At 38.4% G+C, this 14,636-nt stretch overlaps 1 protein-coding gene across 1 annotated transcript in view; it reads right to left on the bottom strand.

Moving 5' to 3' along the window:
* The window catches only part of WDR3 (WD repeat domain 3), a 47,670-nt gene that overhangs the window by 9,678 nt on the left and 23,356 nt on the right, over nt 1-14,636 (bottom strand). The window contains exons 16-24 of the mRNA XM_070741997.1: nt 13,534-13,634; nt 12,591-12,702; nt 11,913-12,047; nt 10,387-10,437; nt 9,297-9,362; nt 8,748-8,840; nt 6,906-6,953; nt 5,121-5,164; nt 3,055-3,183 (exon numbers count right to left, since the gene is read on the bottom strand). Coding sequence (XP_070598098.1) covers nt 3,055-3,183; nt 5,121-5,164; nt 6,906-6,953; nt 8,748-8,840; nt 9,297-9,362; nt 10,387-10,437; nt 11,913-12,047; nt 12,591-12,702; nt 13,534-13,634 — 779 coding nt within the window. The remainder of the gene's footprint in view (nt 1-3,054; nt 3,184-5,120; nt 5,165-6,905; nt 6,954-8,747; nt 8,841-9,296; nt 9,363-10,386; nt 10,438-11,912; nt 12,048-12,590; nt 12,703-13,533; nt 13,635-14,636) is intronic.

Below are 14,636 nucleotides of genomic sequence, written 5' to 3'. Positions count from 1 at the left end.
GGGTGTCCTCGGGCCCCAGCCGCGCCTGGACCTCCTGAATCCACATAATGGATGCCCGACTGAAAAAGGAGGCAGTAGATGCAGCTCGAAGAGCCCAAGCAGCCATCTGATGTGTCTTCTTTAAGAGCGTCTCCGCCCTACGCTCGTCAGGCTTGAGACTATCCGCATTGTCTGAGGGCACAACCGCCGTGGAGACTAAGGTGGCCACCGGCTTGTCCACGGGGGGGAACAGCAACAGATTTTCCATGGCATCATCGAACGTATAAAATCTGCGCTCCAAGTTCGAAGGGCCTTGTGCCGCAGCCGGATGTTGCCATGGGCGCTTGACGTTCTGAAGAAAAATCTCCAGCGCCGGCACCTTGTCTGATTCCTTGACGGGCTCCTTGCACAAAGTGGCCGATGTGCGCCGGCCATCCCCTGATTCCACTGGGGCCACTGCTCCCGGCACGTCCAGGGCCTGCTTAGCTTTGTGCAATAGCACCCGGAATAAGGAGGGCTTGAACAGACCTGCCATTGCCGGCTGCTCGGGAAAGGTAAACTCGTCATCCGACAGATCCATCCCGTGGTCGCTGTCCTGCTCAAAATTGGAATGGTCATCTGCCATGGAATCCAACCCAGTAGGGGGCGGTGGAGCTGACCAGGGATCTCTGGGTTGAGTGGCTTGCAAAGGGAAGGTATGAGCGCGCTGGGTAGCTGCTGCTATGCCTTGTGAGTAGGCGTTGGCTACCATGTCTTGAATAGCAGGTGAGAAAGCCTGCCAAGCATCTGATTGCTCTCTCAGCCCAGCTGCCGTGGGTGTAAAAGTAGCAGAGGGACCGTAAGCTGTCTGCATTCCAATCTGAGGCATGGCCTGACTATGAGAGGATGATGGCCGGTCAGATCTGACATTAGGTGAAGGCAAAGGCGGAGGACACTGGGAAGCCTGCCTGTCAGGTGACCAGTCTCTATCAGTTGCAGTCCCTTGAAATCCCAAGGCCATGCTGGGTGAAAGGGAAGGTGGAGGAAGAGGCTGGAATGGGTGTATAATCAGTCCCCCTTGAGTGGGGGGGGGGGGACAAGGCCGCTTCCAAGCGTTGTTCAAGGGCCTTAATTTTCCTCTCAGCTTCACGAAGCGAGGAAGCTGACTGAGAAGACTTGCTCTTAGGTTTGCCCGAAGATTTCTCTTTGGCCTTTACAACCACCTTGCTCGGCTGGGCCTGTTCTTCCTCCCTAGCGACCTCGATTTTATCAGCCATCATAAGATAGGGGCAGCGTACTTACAATCACGATCCCAATCAATTAGAAACACACAGAGCACAGAGAAGCTCACTCGCAAGTGAGACTATGTGTGCAAACTGCCAGCTAGCCAGAATTCCATTGGCAGCCCTGCCTCGGTGTCAGCCTCAGCGACAGTATCGAGGCAGAATAGGAGCCCTGCGACAGCTTGGCAGCCTGCCAGCTTCGCGCCAATTTGATCGCCGAGCCCAATAATTTTCGCGCTTTCGGGGGCTCCAAAATGGCGGGTGCGACGATTTCCTAGCCTCAGGAGGCAAGGCAGGCACCAACAGGGACACTGAGAGATCTCTCTCTCCTTCAACGTTGCTGTCTCCTTGACAGGCGTCCCGGAACGGCTTGAAAACGCCGCCGCGATCCCCTCACTGTATTCGGAGCGATCAGCTGTTAAGCGGCTCTTAATTAGCCGCGACGGCGGCGTTAACCTCTTGCCGCCCCCGTCAATGGGGGAGGGCGGACCTCCCCCACCTGGGGTGTTTGGGCTAAGTCTGGCCTCGGAGGTCAGTGACTTGAAGCCCCGTTGCTCCTTCTCAGGGCAGTACCCGCGGGGGGAAGGGGCCCCACAAGGAGAAATGGTGGGGGCGCTGCCCGCGGAGGGCAGGAAACCCCAAGCCGATCACAAACCTGTGTAAAAGAAAAGAAAAAAGATTACAAGGTTCAAACATAATTTTAATAATTTAGACATTATTTTTAACATATACTTATCCCGGAGGAAAAAAACTCAAGTCCTTAACCTCGACTGAGTTTTTTAAAACTGACTCCTTGGGGCAGCAAGGGGGCGGTATCTAATTATTATGTATTTATGTTAATTTAAAACTCAGTCCTACCAATAAGACTAGAGCTAAACCCATGCTGGACTCTCCTTCCAGAAGCATGGGAGAAACACACCTTTTTCACCCAGTCTTAATAAACTGTTGTTGCTTTAAAAAAAACACACCACATTTTTATATATTATATAGCCATTAGTAATTTAGTCTAATTTAAATGTGGAAAACATTTTATTGTGCTTGTGTTTTGCGGACTACCCAGAAATCAAATACATAAATCTCAATTATATCATTTGCCAACAACATTAAAGCAAAGTAAACAGCATTTTCCATTTTTTAATTGAGTGTGCATGCTGAGCAGGCTTGCTTAACAAGAACAATTGTTCAATATTGCCAGGCTTTATTGTCAGTTTTTGCCAGCCTTTGACAATTACAAGTTATCTAAGAATGTGAAGTAATGGACTATAGCACAAGACAAAGGGATTGGGGAAACTGATTTCCAACTTAAATGAAATGTTCATTGGCTAAAGATTGATTCCACTAGTGTATGTTTTTAAATAGACAAAAATGATGAAACATCTAACTAACAACTTTCACCTGTGTGCTTTATGTTCTAGTGACTAAACCAGAACTACTAAGCTGTGCACATAAATTGAGCTATTGATTTTTTTAAAATGTAAATTTGCTTTCTAAGCACACCAAACTTTGATTAGGTTTCCCATATTAATCTAATTCAGGGATGTTAAACTTCTTCAAGGACCAGATCAGCTTTGTAGTTCTCCCTGGGCTTGGGAGGGAGGGGGTGTTTTCACACCCATTTTGGCTGGAAGGCACTGTAAGCTAGTCCTTTGCTAATTCCAGGCTGGTCTCATGGACCATATTTTAACATCCCACGAGATGGATCTGCCCTGCAGGCATTGAGTTTGACACTCCTGATCAAATGTAAGTTAGCCAGTTTCAATCTTAAAAGAAAATATCAATATACCTGGTTTTAAAAAAAAACCCTTAAATTTACCTGAGCAGAAACAGGAGAGCCCGGCAGAGCAACTCTACCTCTAGACCCAATTCGAAATATTGATTGAAGAGTTTTAGAAGGTCAGGCACATAGGAGAAAGGCAAAACCAAGAGGGATTCTTCCAATTCACTAAGAGAGAAAGAGAAAGAAATAGAATCATCATTTCCATATCAAGCACCAACAACATTAAAAAGAAAAACCCAACAATCTGACAATAATGTTTTTATCTTATCAAGGGCAGAAAAACAGATGTTCAAGGCAATGGGAAACATAGAACCATAGAAGACTGACGGCAGAAAAAGACCTTATGATCCATCTAGTCTGCCCTTATACTATTTTGTGTATTTTATCTTAGGATGGATATATGTTTATCCCAGGCATGTTTAAATTCAGTTACTGTGGATTTATCTACCACGTCTGCTGGAAGTTTGTTCCAAGGATCTACTACTCTTTCAGTAAAATAATATTTTCTAATGTTGCTTTTGATCTTTCCCCCAACTAACTTCAGATTGTGTCCCCTTGTTCTTGTGTTCACTTTCCTATTAAAAACACTTCCCTCCTGGATCTTACTTAACCCTTTAACATATTTAAATGTTTCCATCATGTCCCCCCTTTTCCTTCTGTCCTCCAGACTATACAGATTGAGTTCATTAAGTCTTTCGTGATACGTTTTATGCTTAAGACCTTCCACCATTCTTGTAGCCTGTCTTTGGACCCGTTCAATTTTGTCAATATCTTTTTGTAGGTGAGGTCTCCAGAACTGAACACAGTATTCCAAATGTGATCTCACCAGCACTCTATATAGCGGGATCATAATCTCCTTCTTCCTGCTTGTTATACCTCTAGCTATGCAACCAAGCATCCTACTTGCTTTCCCTACCACCTGTCTGCACTGTTCACCCATTTTGAGACTGTCAGAAATCACTACCCCTAAATCCTTCTCTTCTGAAGTTTTTGCTAACACAGAACTGCAGTTTCCATTGCTTTGACCATTTATCTAGTAAAGCTAAATCATTTATCACATTACAGAGGCCTCCAGGAATATCAACCCTATTGCACACTTTAGAGTCATTGGTAAATAGGCAAACCTTCCCTACCAAACCTTCCCCTATGTCACTCACAAACAGGCATTCTTTAAACAGTTCCCACCACTGTTACTGCCTTCAATAAAATAAGGATCATGTCAGCATCAGTGGTTTCAAACAACAGATCTTGTTTCTACCTCTGATTCTCAGTCTTGTTTCAGACTGGACACCGAAAGTTTAAGACACACTATCCTTTGTGAAATGTGATTTAATTTTATTTCACAACATGTGTCAGCTGCAAAACCCATCAGCCTTAGTCATTATAGAAAAATATGACAGGAATTGCAGTCCAACAACATATAAATGACTACAAATTGCCAAATCCAAACCAAATCCTAGGGCAATTTCTACCATTAGAACCATTAAAATTAACAGCCATAAAAGAAAATATGGCAATTTGCATAGAAGTACTTGAATGAATTGGCTCTCTAGAGATAAATTAGCTGCATTTTATGGTTCATTTAACACCCAGAAATATCCAGTCATAGTGAGAGACTGGAGAATTGCAATAAATAAATAAATCTCTCCACATGCTTCCAGTGATATGCCTGCTTATAATTCTGATCATTAGAGCTAAGGACAATGTCTGAGGGGCAGTAAAACTGTATATTGTGAATTTAATTAAGATCCAGAACATACATTGTATCATGGAATTCCAAGATTACCATCATATTTGAAATGCTACACATTCAGTAGCACTCAAAAACTTTATTAGGGCACATTCTATTAATGCAGTATATTTGGAAGTTTGACAAAACTAGAGATTATGAAAATGGAACATGGGATTGAAAGTATGAAAGTAAATTGAATGAATAAATAAATAAATATATATGTGTTGTATAAAAGAAAAAAAGAACATGAGATTCATGCAAAGTAGATTCAACTTCCTGAGACCATTCTAGCTTTTACCTCAGCAGCTCCCATCGGAAAAGTTATTAAGAAATTCAAGATTTTGTTGGTAAGAAGCTTCTATAAACACACCTTGATTTCACCTTTTTGAGAACATCCAATACATATTCAGAAGGCTGCAGGGAAAAACAAGAATAATTTCATCATAAGCTACAGTAAATAATTCAGATTCTTAACTTTCACCCACAAATTTTAGGATATATACTATTTTTCTCTGTATCTCACTACACAAACAGCCATCACAGAGAAGTGACCATCTCACTTCATATTAGCATCTGCCCCAATTGGAGCTCAGATAAGTGTATGTGGGCCAGTTGTCATGTGGGCCAGTTGTCCAAGGAAAACATTAAAAATCTATGTATGTGTCATACATACATCAAAAACAATAAACTCTTTTAGAATTTCTAAATAAATAGAGAAAAGATCTTACATTCAGATTTCATTAGCTAACTTAGAATTCGCTTTGATTTATTTCAGCAAATCATCAAGAATTGACCCTTAATAATTTATACATAGTATTCCACCATTTTGAAATTACATTATATTTACCAATTGTGTTATAGCTTAGTAATTAAATTGGTACATATTGGTAGCAATGTCTGTTTAATTACTCCTTTGGTTACCTCAAAGGAACAATGCAGGGTATGTTTGTGTGTATGTTTTGCTTTTAATAAGGGGTTTTAGTTATTTTTAAATATTAGATTTGTTGTATATTGTTTCCATTATTGTTGTGAGCCACCCAGTCTACGGAGAGGGGTGGCATACAAATCTAATCAATTAATTAATTATTATTAATAATAATAATAATAATAATAATAATAATAATAATAATAATAATTACTGTAAGCAGAACTGTTACCAATATGTACCAATCTGTATGTACAAAAATTGAAAAACAGATTGTGAAGAAATCAGAAACAAAAACTTACACAACTCCTTTAAGAAATTAATTTTATTGTGGCTTTATTTTCTATTCTCCCAAGAACTGCATAAGGTGGATATAAGTAATTCTATTTTTTTATTAGCTGCCAGATTTACTATAGCAGAATAAAATGTAAATGTGAGAAAAGGCAAAGTATCTTGAAGATTCCTCTAGTTAAGTATTATTTATTATTGTATCTGATTTCCATTCTTACTTGTAATAAGTTACTAAGTTATAATAAAAAGACACTTTTTAAGAGGAAGATCTAATAAAAGTTTTCAGGCAGAAATGTGAACATACAAAAATTAATCTCCTCAATATTGTAAATATACCAATTTTTAAAATGTTTGCATCTGAAATCTATCTCACACATGCATAAAAAGAATTAACAGAATTGGAAAGGACCTTAGAGGTGGTCTTGTCCAACTCCTGTTCAAACAGGAAACCCTATATAATTCCAGAGAAATGGTTGTCCAATCTCTTCTTAAAAACCTCCAGTGATGGAGCACTAACAACTTTTGGAAGCAAGTCATTCCTACACTGTTCTAATTTTTCCTTAGTTCTAGGTTGGATGAAATTATGATTAAAGAGAAAGCTTTTTAAAAAAAAGAAAAAAAGAAATGAAAACTGTTGGATTCAGCAGAATGATTGATAATTCGAATAATTCTGCCTCTGTACAAAAAAGAGAGAATATAAATGGCAGCCCTCAAGATGTTCCCAAAATGGCACTAAAGTTATACTGCTCATGGAAATTTTAAGTTACTCAAAACATGAAATTATAGGAACACTAACTTTGAAAAGGATAAAAAAAGAAACAAACACGATTTCCGATCCATTATAAACTCCACCCAGACCTTTATACAACATATATACTTCTATTTATCATCTGTTTTTATGCCAAGAAAGTTTCTTCAAATGACTTGAAGCAGACTTACTGAAATATTGCCATACGCCTGGAGAATTGGATTTACAGGAAGAGGAACCTGGAGAAATAAACTGAGTTATAATAAACAACTTATATGAATGTTCAGAAGTAATTTGCTAACAAATCTTGTTTTGAAAAATGTGATCATTTCAGTACCTGGAAAAAAACACAGCTCTCTCAAATCTACTCATTTTCATAAAATATACATTGAATCTACCCTACCCAACTACAAACATAACCAAACAGTAAGGATCTTTGACAGGATCCTGGTTCTCCAAATATCTCATTTTATGCATGCACATTCAAATCTGACCTGTTACCACAGAAGCAAATAAGAAAGTTATTTCTAATAAGAAAATTAGAAAGACAGGGAGATAACGTGAATCAAATGTGAAGAGAATATGAAGCACTTGCGTCAATAGACTGTAATACTAAACAGCAGCAATATCTTAAGAAAGAGAAAACACTGATGAGGTGATTTCCACAAACAGTGAGTTATGCTTCATTTATTGGCAATCAAATTATCATATACTCAGCCCTCATTTCCAAAGTTAAGCCTTGCATTGAGAGCCTTGCAAAGCTCACTGACAATATTTCTTCCTGTCTGAAGCTAAGAAGATATCCAAGGCCATGTTTATTTCAATTGAGCTTTTAGTTTTAGCCAACGTCTAGGGTAGGAACGATCGCCACCCCCAGTGGCGGCTTCTCTTCGGGCGACCCTCCTCTCCCTCTCACAACTCCCTGGCTGGCTGTGGTACGCGCAGGGAGACCCTCCTCAAGCGAGCGCCAAAGTGCAGCAAAGGTGAGGGCAGCTGCTCAATAAAGGAAGGTCTTTGGACACAACTTTTCTCCTGTCCTAAGGATCCGGCCATCGCTTTGCCCCGCCCCCTCCCCCGTATGAGAGAGAAGGGGAGGAGGGTTACTAGAGCAAAGGCAGCCTAAGGATAGGACAGTCTTCTATGTCCTATCATAACAATTGTAAGAGGCCATTCAGATGTCGAGCCCTATACTCCTAATTAAAGCTTCCCTGACAGATGGCTGTCCAGCTTCCTTCTCGACAACAACCAGTGAAAGGTAGCCAACTACATCTTTTGATAGTTGTTTAATATGACCCTGCTCTTGCCCTTTGGAAATTTTTCGTAATACTTATCTCCCTTCGTATAACTTAAAGCCCATTATTCTCACTGGAGAGAGAAAATAGATACTGATCCAGTATTATATACAATCCTTTCAAATATTTGAAGCGTACCATAAAACATGTTTTTTCCACCATTCTTGGGAGGGAGAAAGGGAAGGAGGGATCCCAGGAGGAGCCTGCAAGGTGGGCTGATATGTTTGTCCTCCAGTTTCCTTGGGTTTCATCTGTTTATTTATCTGTGTAGTTTTTACTGTTTTTAGACTGTAATGGAGTTTTTAACTCTTGTGTTGTACGCCACCCAGTCATTGTTTGTGAAATGGGCAGCTATATAAACATGCTAAACAAACAAACAAACAAATAAGGCCTCTTCTAAAGTTCCTTTCAACTTGGCCAAGGGTGACAATTAAAGGGAAAAATCTAATCCAATTTAAATGATAGCAAATTGGGGATTTTCCTGCATTCCTAGGCAGAAGTTGGATTTAACTTTTTATGTTATGTCACATCAAATGGGAAGAACCTTTCAATATAAATTAATACATTTTTATCCACTTTAGAACATGGATCTCAAAGATAGCAAGATCAGCTGAATATTATGCATGACCAATGGTGCAAAGGTTCAGTTTTGTCTCTTTTAAGCTCTGTAAGTAGTCACTCTGATAATAAACAGGTTTGCTCGCACTACACTGAAGAAAACACAAGTCGTTCCTTTCTGACCTCTTTTCCAGCAGCTTTACAGACGGCCTTGTGTTCTTCCAGTTTTGTAGTCTCTTCTCTGTAGAGTTCAATGGCTTCCATGATTCGTTCAGCCTACAGGAGAAAAAGAAAACACCCCAAAACACATGGAAGTAATTAAATAATTGCAATCTAGAGTCATTGCAACTGCAATGCTGGAAAATATCAAATGCATTTTATGTTTTAGGTAAGAGAATGTCCATATGCCATACTGTAGTAGTTTCAAATCCTGCCATTACACTATGAAGAGTCCTGAAGGTGTTTCTAAGGAAAAAATAATATTTCTCTCCTGATTGTTCAACTGGTAGAAAAATGGGATAAAGTTGAGTTTTTTATTCTTACTCATTCATAGTAGATCTGCTTCCCATTGAAGCCACACATAAATAGTCTCTAATTCAATGCATTAGAATGTATGCACTTAATTTGGACAACTTTATGATCAGCAATTGTTGTAGGAGATATATGAATATTTTGCATTAAAAAAAAAGAATCTTCCCTTTTAGCAGAAAGGTCTAGAAAAAATAAACTTACACCCTTGATAGTTTCAATAGTCTTCTTCCCGGCTAATCCAGCCTCACCCTGAATCTCTCCAGGAACCTGAGCAAAAACAAAATAATTTAAAAATTAACATCGGTAAAATAAGGATACATCTCTTGAAATCTAAAATCTACTAAAATCTTGATCCATTTTGATTTGAACATCTACAACTCTGTATTTGAATTTTGTATCTTTTGTATATAAATTAATTCTGTGATAGCCCATGACAAATAGTTCCAGATTTTTTATGTACCACAAAACCTAGGATAAACAAAATGGTATAAAAAGGCATAAGGCTGACAGGGATGGCAGTATTAGTGGCTGTTGCTTTCTATCTGAAATGAAGTAATTTCTGCTTTGTTTCTGAAAGCATAGTATTTGTTTTGTCTTCTGCTTGTGTATGTCAATATGCTCTCTTACATACTTATTTTTAATTAAATATTACCATGCAATATACAGAACTGAGACATTACTGTTAAAATTCCAAGGCAAAATCAAGAAACAAATGAGATAATTCTTCATTGAAAGAATAATGAACTATTTTGTGACCAAAAGACTAAACATTACGTTGATACAGCAATGGGAATCTTGGATTAGAAAAAAGGAAGAGAAAAATGTGACCTGGAAGTTAGTTTAAAAGCTTACTAAAGGACCTTTGTATGCTTAATTCTTCTGGCTGTAATCAAGATAAATCAAACTGAATACATTGGGGTACTAGAATCAAATGTAGGGTAAGCTTTTTAGCAGAATTTTTTTTGTGGCATCTGAAATATTGTACAAAAAAGCCCTACTAAGTATATAATTATGATGTCCAACAAAATTATAGGAACATACATGTAAACTGAAAAAATAGCATTCAGATTATTCATTTCCGCAAGTTTCTCCAAAATTTTTAACTCTGACCTAAAATTTCAGTTCAAATATGAAAGATAAAAATAGTCCAGGAAATACTACTCAGCCAGTTGGCATCAGCAACCAAATACCACATTGTTCCAGTCCTCATGGCTGCTTTAGCTCCATTTTGAGGCCCCAGGAAAGGCAGCCTGAGAAAGAAGAAATAACAGTCCAAATAGATGTTGCTTACCACTGGCTGATCTTCCTTAGCGACACTATCTTCATATTCTATTTCTCTTTGCTGTGAAAGAAAAGTATCTCATGTGTCACAATATCCAAATATATTAAAATGGAAAACAATTCTTCCCAATCCAAAGTATCCACGGAAGCCTATTTTTTTTCCCATATCTACCTCGTTCCAACTAAAACTTTTATTCTATCCATTTTTTCCAAACAGTTCAAGAATATTTGCTTCTCTCCTCCCCAATTTTATTATGCTCAAAACATCTTACTAAGAAAGCTAAACATTTAGGGGAAACCCACAGGAGTGCTACAGAAAAGGTGCAATATAAATGAAATATAGCAATAAAATAAAGTACTGTATTTTTGCAGTATAAGACGCTCAGCTTCAGCACATTATTTTATCCCCTGGTTAGGGCTGGAAAAAACCTTATTTGGAATGAGTAACAATGAAAAAAAGCCTGTAACGACTTAGGGCTGGAAAAAGCCTTCTTCGGAGGAAGAAGCAATGAAAAAGTCTGCAAGGCGGTAAGATGGTTAGCATCTTGTTAGGGCTGGAAAAAAAGCTTCAAAAAGCTGCATTCAGAGTATAAAATGCACCCAAATTTTCAGCCTCTTTTAGTGGAGGAAAAGGTGCATCTTACACTCTGAAAAATACGGTAACTTAGCAGTTGGTTTCTTTTGGTGCTCTCTGAGCTTGGTGGCTTTCTTGCAGATGTTTCAGAACCTTTCAGTCTGATATTACCTAGTTTTGATTTAAAAAAATCTGCAAGAAAAAAACAAGTTCAGAGAGCACCAATGACCTACAGTTCAATCCCTGAACTACAAATATTCTCTTGTAATTTGGTAGTCTTATAAGATGCCATAACTGAAAGAGATGCTGCATGTTTTATTATACATGGTTGAGGCCACTTTCCCATCTGCAAATTACTGCTATTGCAAAAGATTGCTCTGAAGACAAAGTAGATCATCTGAGGAAGGTTTTGAGGAGGAGAAAACCAGACAGCTGGGTGGGGAAAGGGAGGTAAAGAATGCCCTTTCTCACACTGTACTAACTGGAATGGAATTTATTCCCTGGAACTTGGAAAGCTGAGTTGTTCTGAGTTGTGAAATAATGCATGTTTGGAAGAAGCAGTTAATTTGTGCTGCTCCCTCATATTAAATCTTCTGAATAAACCAAGTTTATTTTACTTGTAAAATACACATGTGCTTTGTCTCATTAACATTTATAAGAAGATAATTCCAGTCCCTGTATCAGAGAACAAGAAAACTGGAGTTTACCTTTAAATATTTTTGAATGATCAGACAAAATAAAAATTTACAACTTCTTCCTATTAAACCAATAGCTTGACAGTACAGCATGTTCAGTGTGAAGCCTCAGCATTAAACTAAAAAGTATGTTTGCAAGTAAGAGACCATCAATGAACTCATTAAAAAACCCTAATAATGCAAGTGTATATGAATGTATACATTAGAAGATCAGGAATTGGAATTCCGCTAAACGGATTCGAGAGAGAAGTTCTGATTACTTCTTACCATTTCCTTCTCTTCCTCCAGAATAAGGGGTTCCCTTGTCCTTTCCCAGAGGCGCAATGATTTATCATGAGAGCAGGAGACAAGGTAATCGCCATTGGGACTGATGGCCAAGGACCATACTTCCTGGTGATGCCCCTATCAGTTAGTTATAGGGAAAAGAAGAAATAATTTTTTATTTATCAATTTAGAGGCTATCCAACATGGAGAAACCGTAATTTTAAAAGTAAGGACTACATTATAAAAAGTAACAAATTCGTAAGTAGGCTGAATATAAGACATACAAATCCTTCCAATGGGGGCTTAATCGGCCAACCCTTGGAAGAACAACCAGATCTCCAATAGCTTCTTGATGGGAGCAAGGGGCAGTCGCTGTGACAGAAGAGACATATTTCCTGGGTCCCACTAGAAGACATTGCAGTTCTGAAGAAGCAAAGCCCTATGCCATGAAATGTTTTATGGGTTAGGGTGATAACCGATGCCTTAATTTACACTTGGAAGCCTAGTGTTAGCCAGCTCACTACATGGAATAGTGAGGCCACTTGGACATAATGAAGCATTTTCATCACTGCTCATTCCATATGCTGGACTGGATATAATTTCCAGATGGACCACAGGCAAACATTGCACATACATAGCAAACTTCAGGAGAAGTCTATTCCTAAAGACTTTTTATTTTACCTCTAAAGTCTGGATATGCTCAAATTTATCAGCATCCCACTGTTTAATTTTGTGGTCCTTTCCTGCTGTAAAGAAGAGGTGGGTCTTTGGAACAAACTGAAGATACATTACACTAAAAAATGAAAGAAAAAATAATTAACTATGAGAAGATATGGAAATTCGTTATCATTTCTAAATTCCCATTCACATATTCACATGATGGGAAGTATTTTAAAAAGGAAGGAAGATACTTAAGATGCGCATGCTGATAAACACTTATGAATTCAGTTTATGTTTTATAATAAAGATATACGGATTCAGCTTATGTTGGCTACATTAATATATTTTATCCTACAAACTTTCTAATTAAAGTTGGTGTTGGGGTGGGTGGGTTACTGAGTCCTGTTCTTAAAATTTACCATATAAACCAAGATAATGTAATGAGAAAACAGCAGCAAGATATAAAAGAACACTCCAATGTAATTACTGAAAGTTGAAAAAGCTACATTTTGTACCAAGCTCATGAGAAAAAAATTACCCAAAACAAAATCCATGTTTCAAGGAACCATTATAAACTTAAAATACAGTGCGCATCTGTACCGTTAAAATTTCTAAAGAAATCCCTCCACTATCATAAATGAAAGCCCACAAAATATTCTGTACTGTGTTTATAACTGAATCTTCCAAAGGAGCTATAAATCCACCCAGCTTCACAAACAGAATTGTATAGTGTGGAAAAGGTTGTTTTCACTGAGGTGGCTTGATGCCAAAAGCTGTCAGTTAAGGAAAAAAGGACAATACCTAAGGAGCTCTAATCGGAAAGATTCATTGCCCTGAAAAAATGCAATATGTGTGCCATATGTAGTTCTACAGAGACTACAATATAATGGGATTTCTTTCAGGAGTGTAAAACATTTCATATTTTATAGAGAGATCTCCCATCTCACAATTCACATTGTCCTACCTGTCGTCATGAGCAAAAAGCGACCTATGACAATCCCCAAAGTCCAAGCCCCAGATTTTCACATTCCGGTCAGCAGAGCCTGTTGCAATTAATGCTCCATCCTTCAGCAGAATATAGAGAAAAGAACCTTTTAGATATTCCTGAGTTCAATCTAGGCTTACATGAATGTGTATCTTGTTTTGCAGCAGAACAGAATCCTGCACTTTTTTCCACAACAGGTAAAGGGAACTGTCATTACCTGTCATCAGGCAGTCAAGACAAGTCTTCTTTTTGTCACAAGTAGTCCTCACTTACTGACTGCTTAGCAATCATTTCAACTTACAGTGGACCTCCCTAGAACTATTTATGGTCTGTCTTTGAAGATCCAATGGCTGTGCGCACGCACATGTATAAACACACACATACACACACTTTCATTTTGGGTGCTTGGCAAACAATATTTGTGGCAGTGCCCAGCATCCTGTGGATTTTCAGTGGGTGGGGGGATTCCATGTTTTCAGCTTTTACTTCGGGTTTCTGGGAAAAAAAACCCAACTCCAATTGAGAAATATGAACTTATTTAAATATCATGGAGTTCACTTAATAAAAAAACCCCAGAAATGATAAAATCAGGCACATCATTTGGTGACACACTTAACGACCGTCACAATTTACAACTGTATTTTCAGGTTCAATTATGATTCTAAGTCAAGAACTACCTATACAGATCTTGATAAGTATTACTACTACTACTACTATCATACTGTACTACTACTATTACTTGCCTACTGTTGATAGGCCACACTAATTCATGACAGACCAATCAATCAATCAAATTCATTCAAGCTATGAGAAACTCTTACATTATTACAAAAGCCCTCAAAACCAATGGGTACACACTAGCTAAATAAACTACCCTGTTTTCCCCAAAATAATACACCCCTAATAATAAGCCCAATCAGGCTTTTGAGTTCATGGCAACAAGGCCAAAGTGCTTATTTCAGGGTTCAAAAAAATATAAGACGGGGTCTTATTTTCAGGGAAACATGGTAGCATGGGTAAGTAAATACCTCACAGAAACACTTACACAAACATCCTCCAGCATAAATGCATCCCCCAAACTT

The sequence above is a fragment of the Erythrolamprus reginae genome, chromosome 2 (assembly GCF_031021105.1).
Source record: "Erythrolamprus reginae isolate rEryReg1 chromosome 2, rEryReg1.hap1, whole genome shotgun sequence".
In the NCBI taxonomy this organism is placed as follows: Eukaryota; Metazoa; Chordata; class Lepidosauria; order Squamata; family Dipsadidae; genus Erythrolamprus; species Erythrolamprus reginae.
The sequence above is the reverse complement of the archived record's forward strand: the minus strand, read 5'-3'. Positions and strand labels throughout refer to the sequence as shown.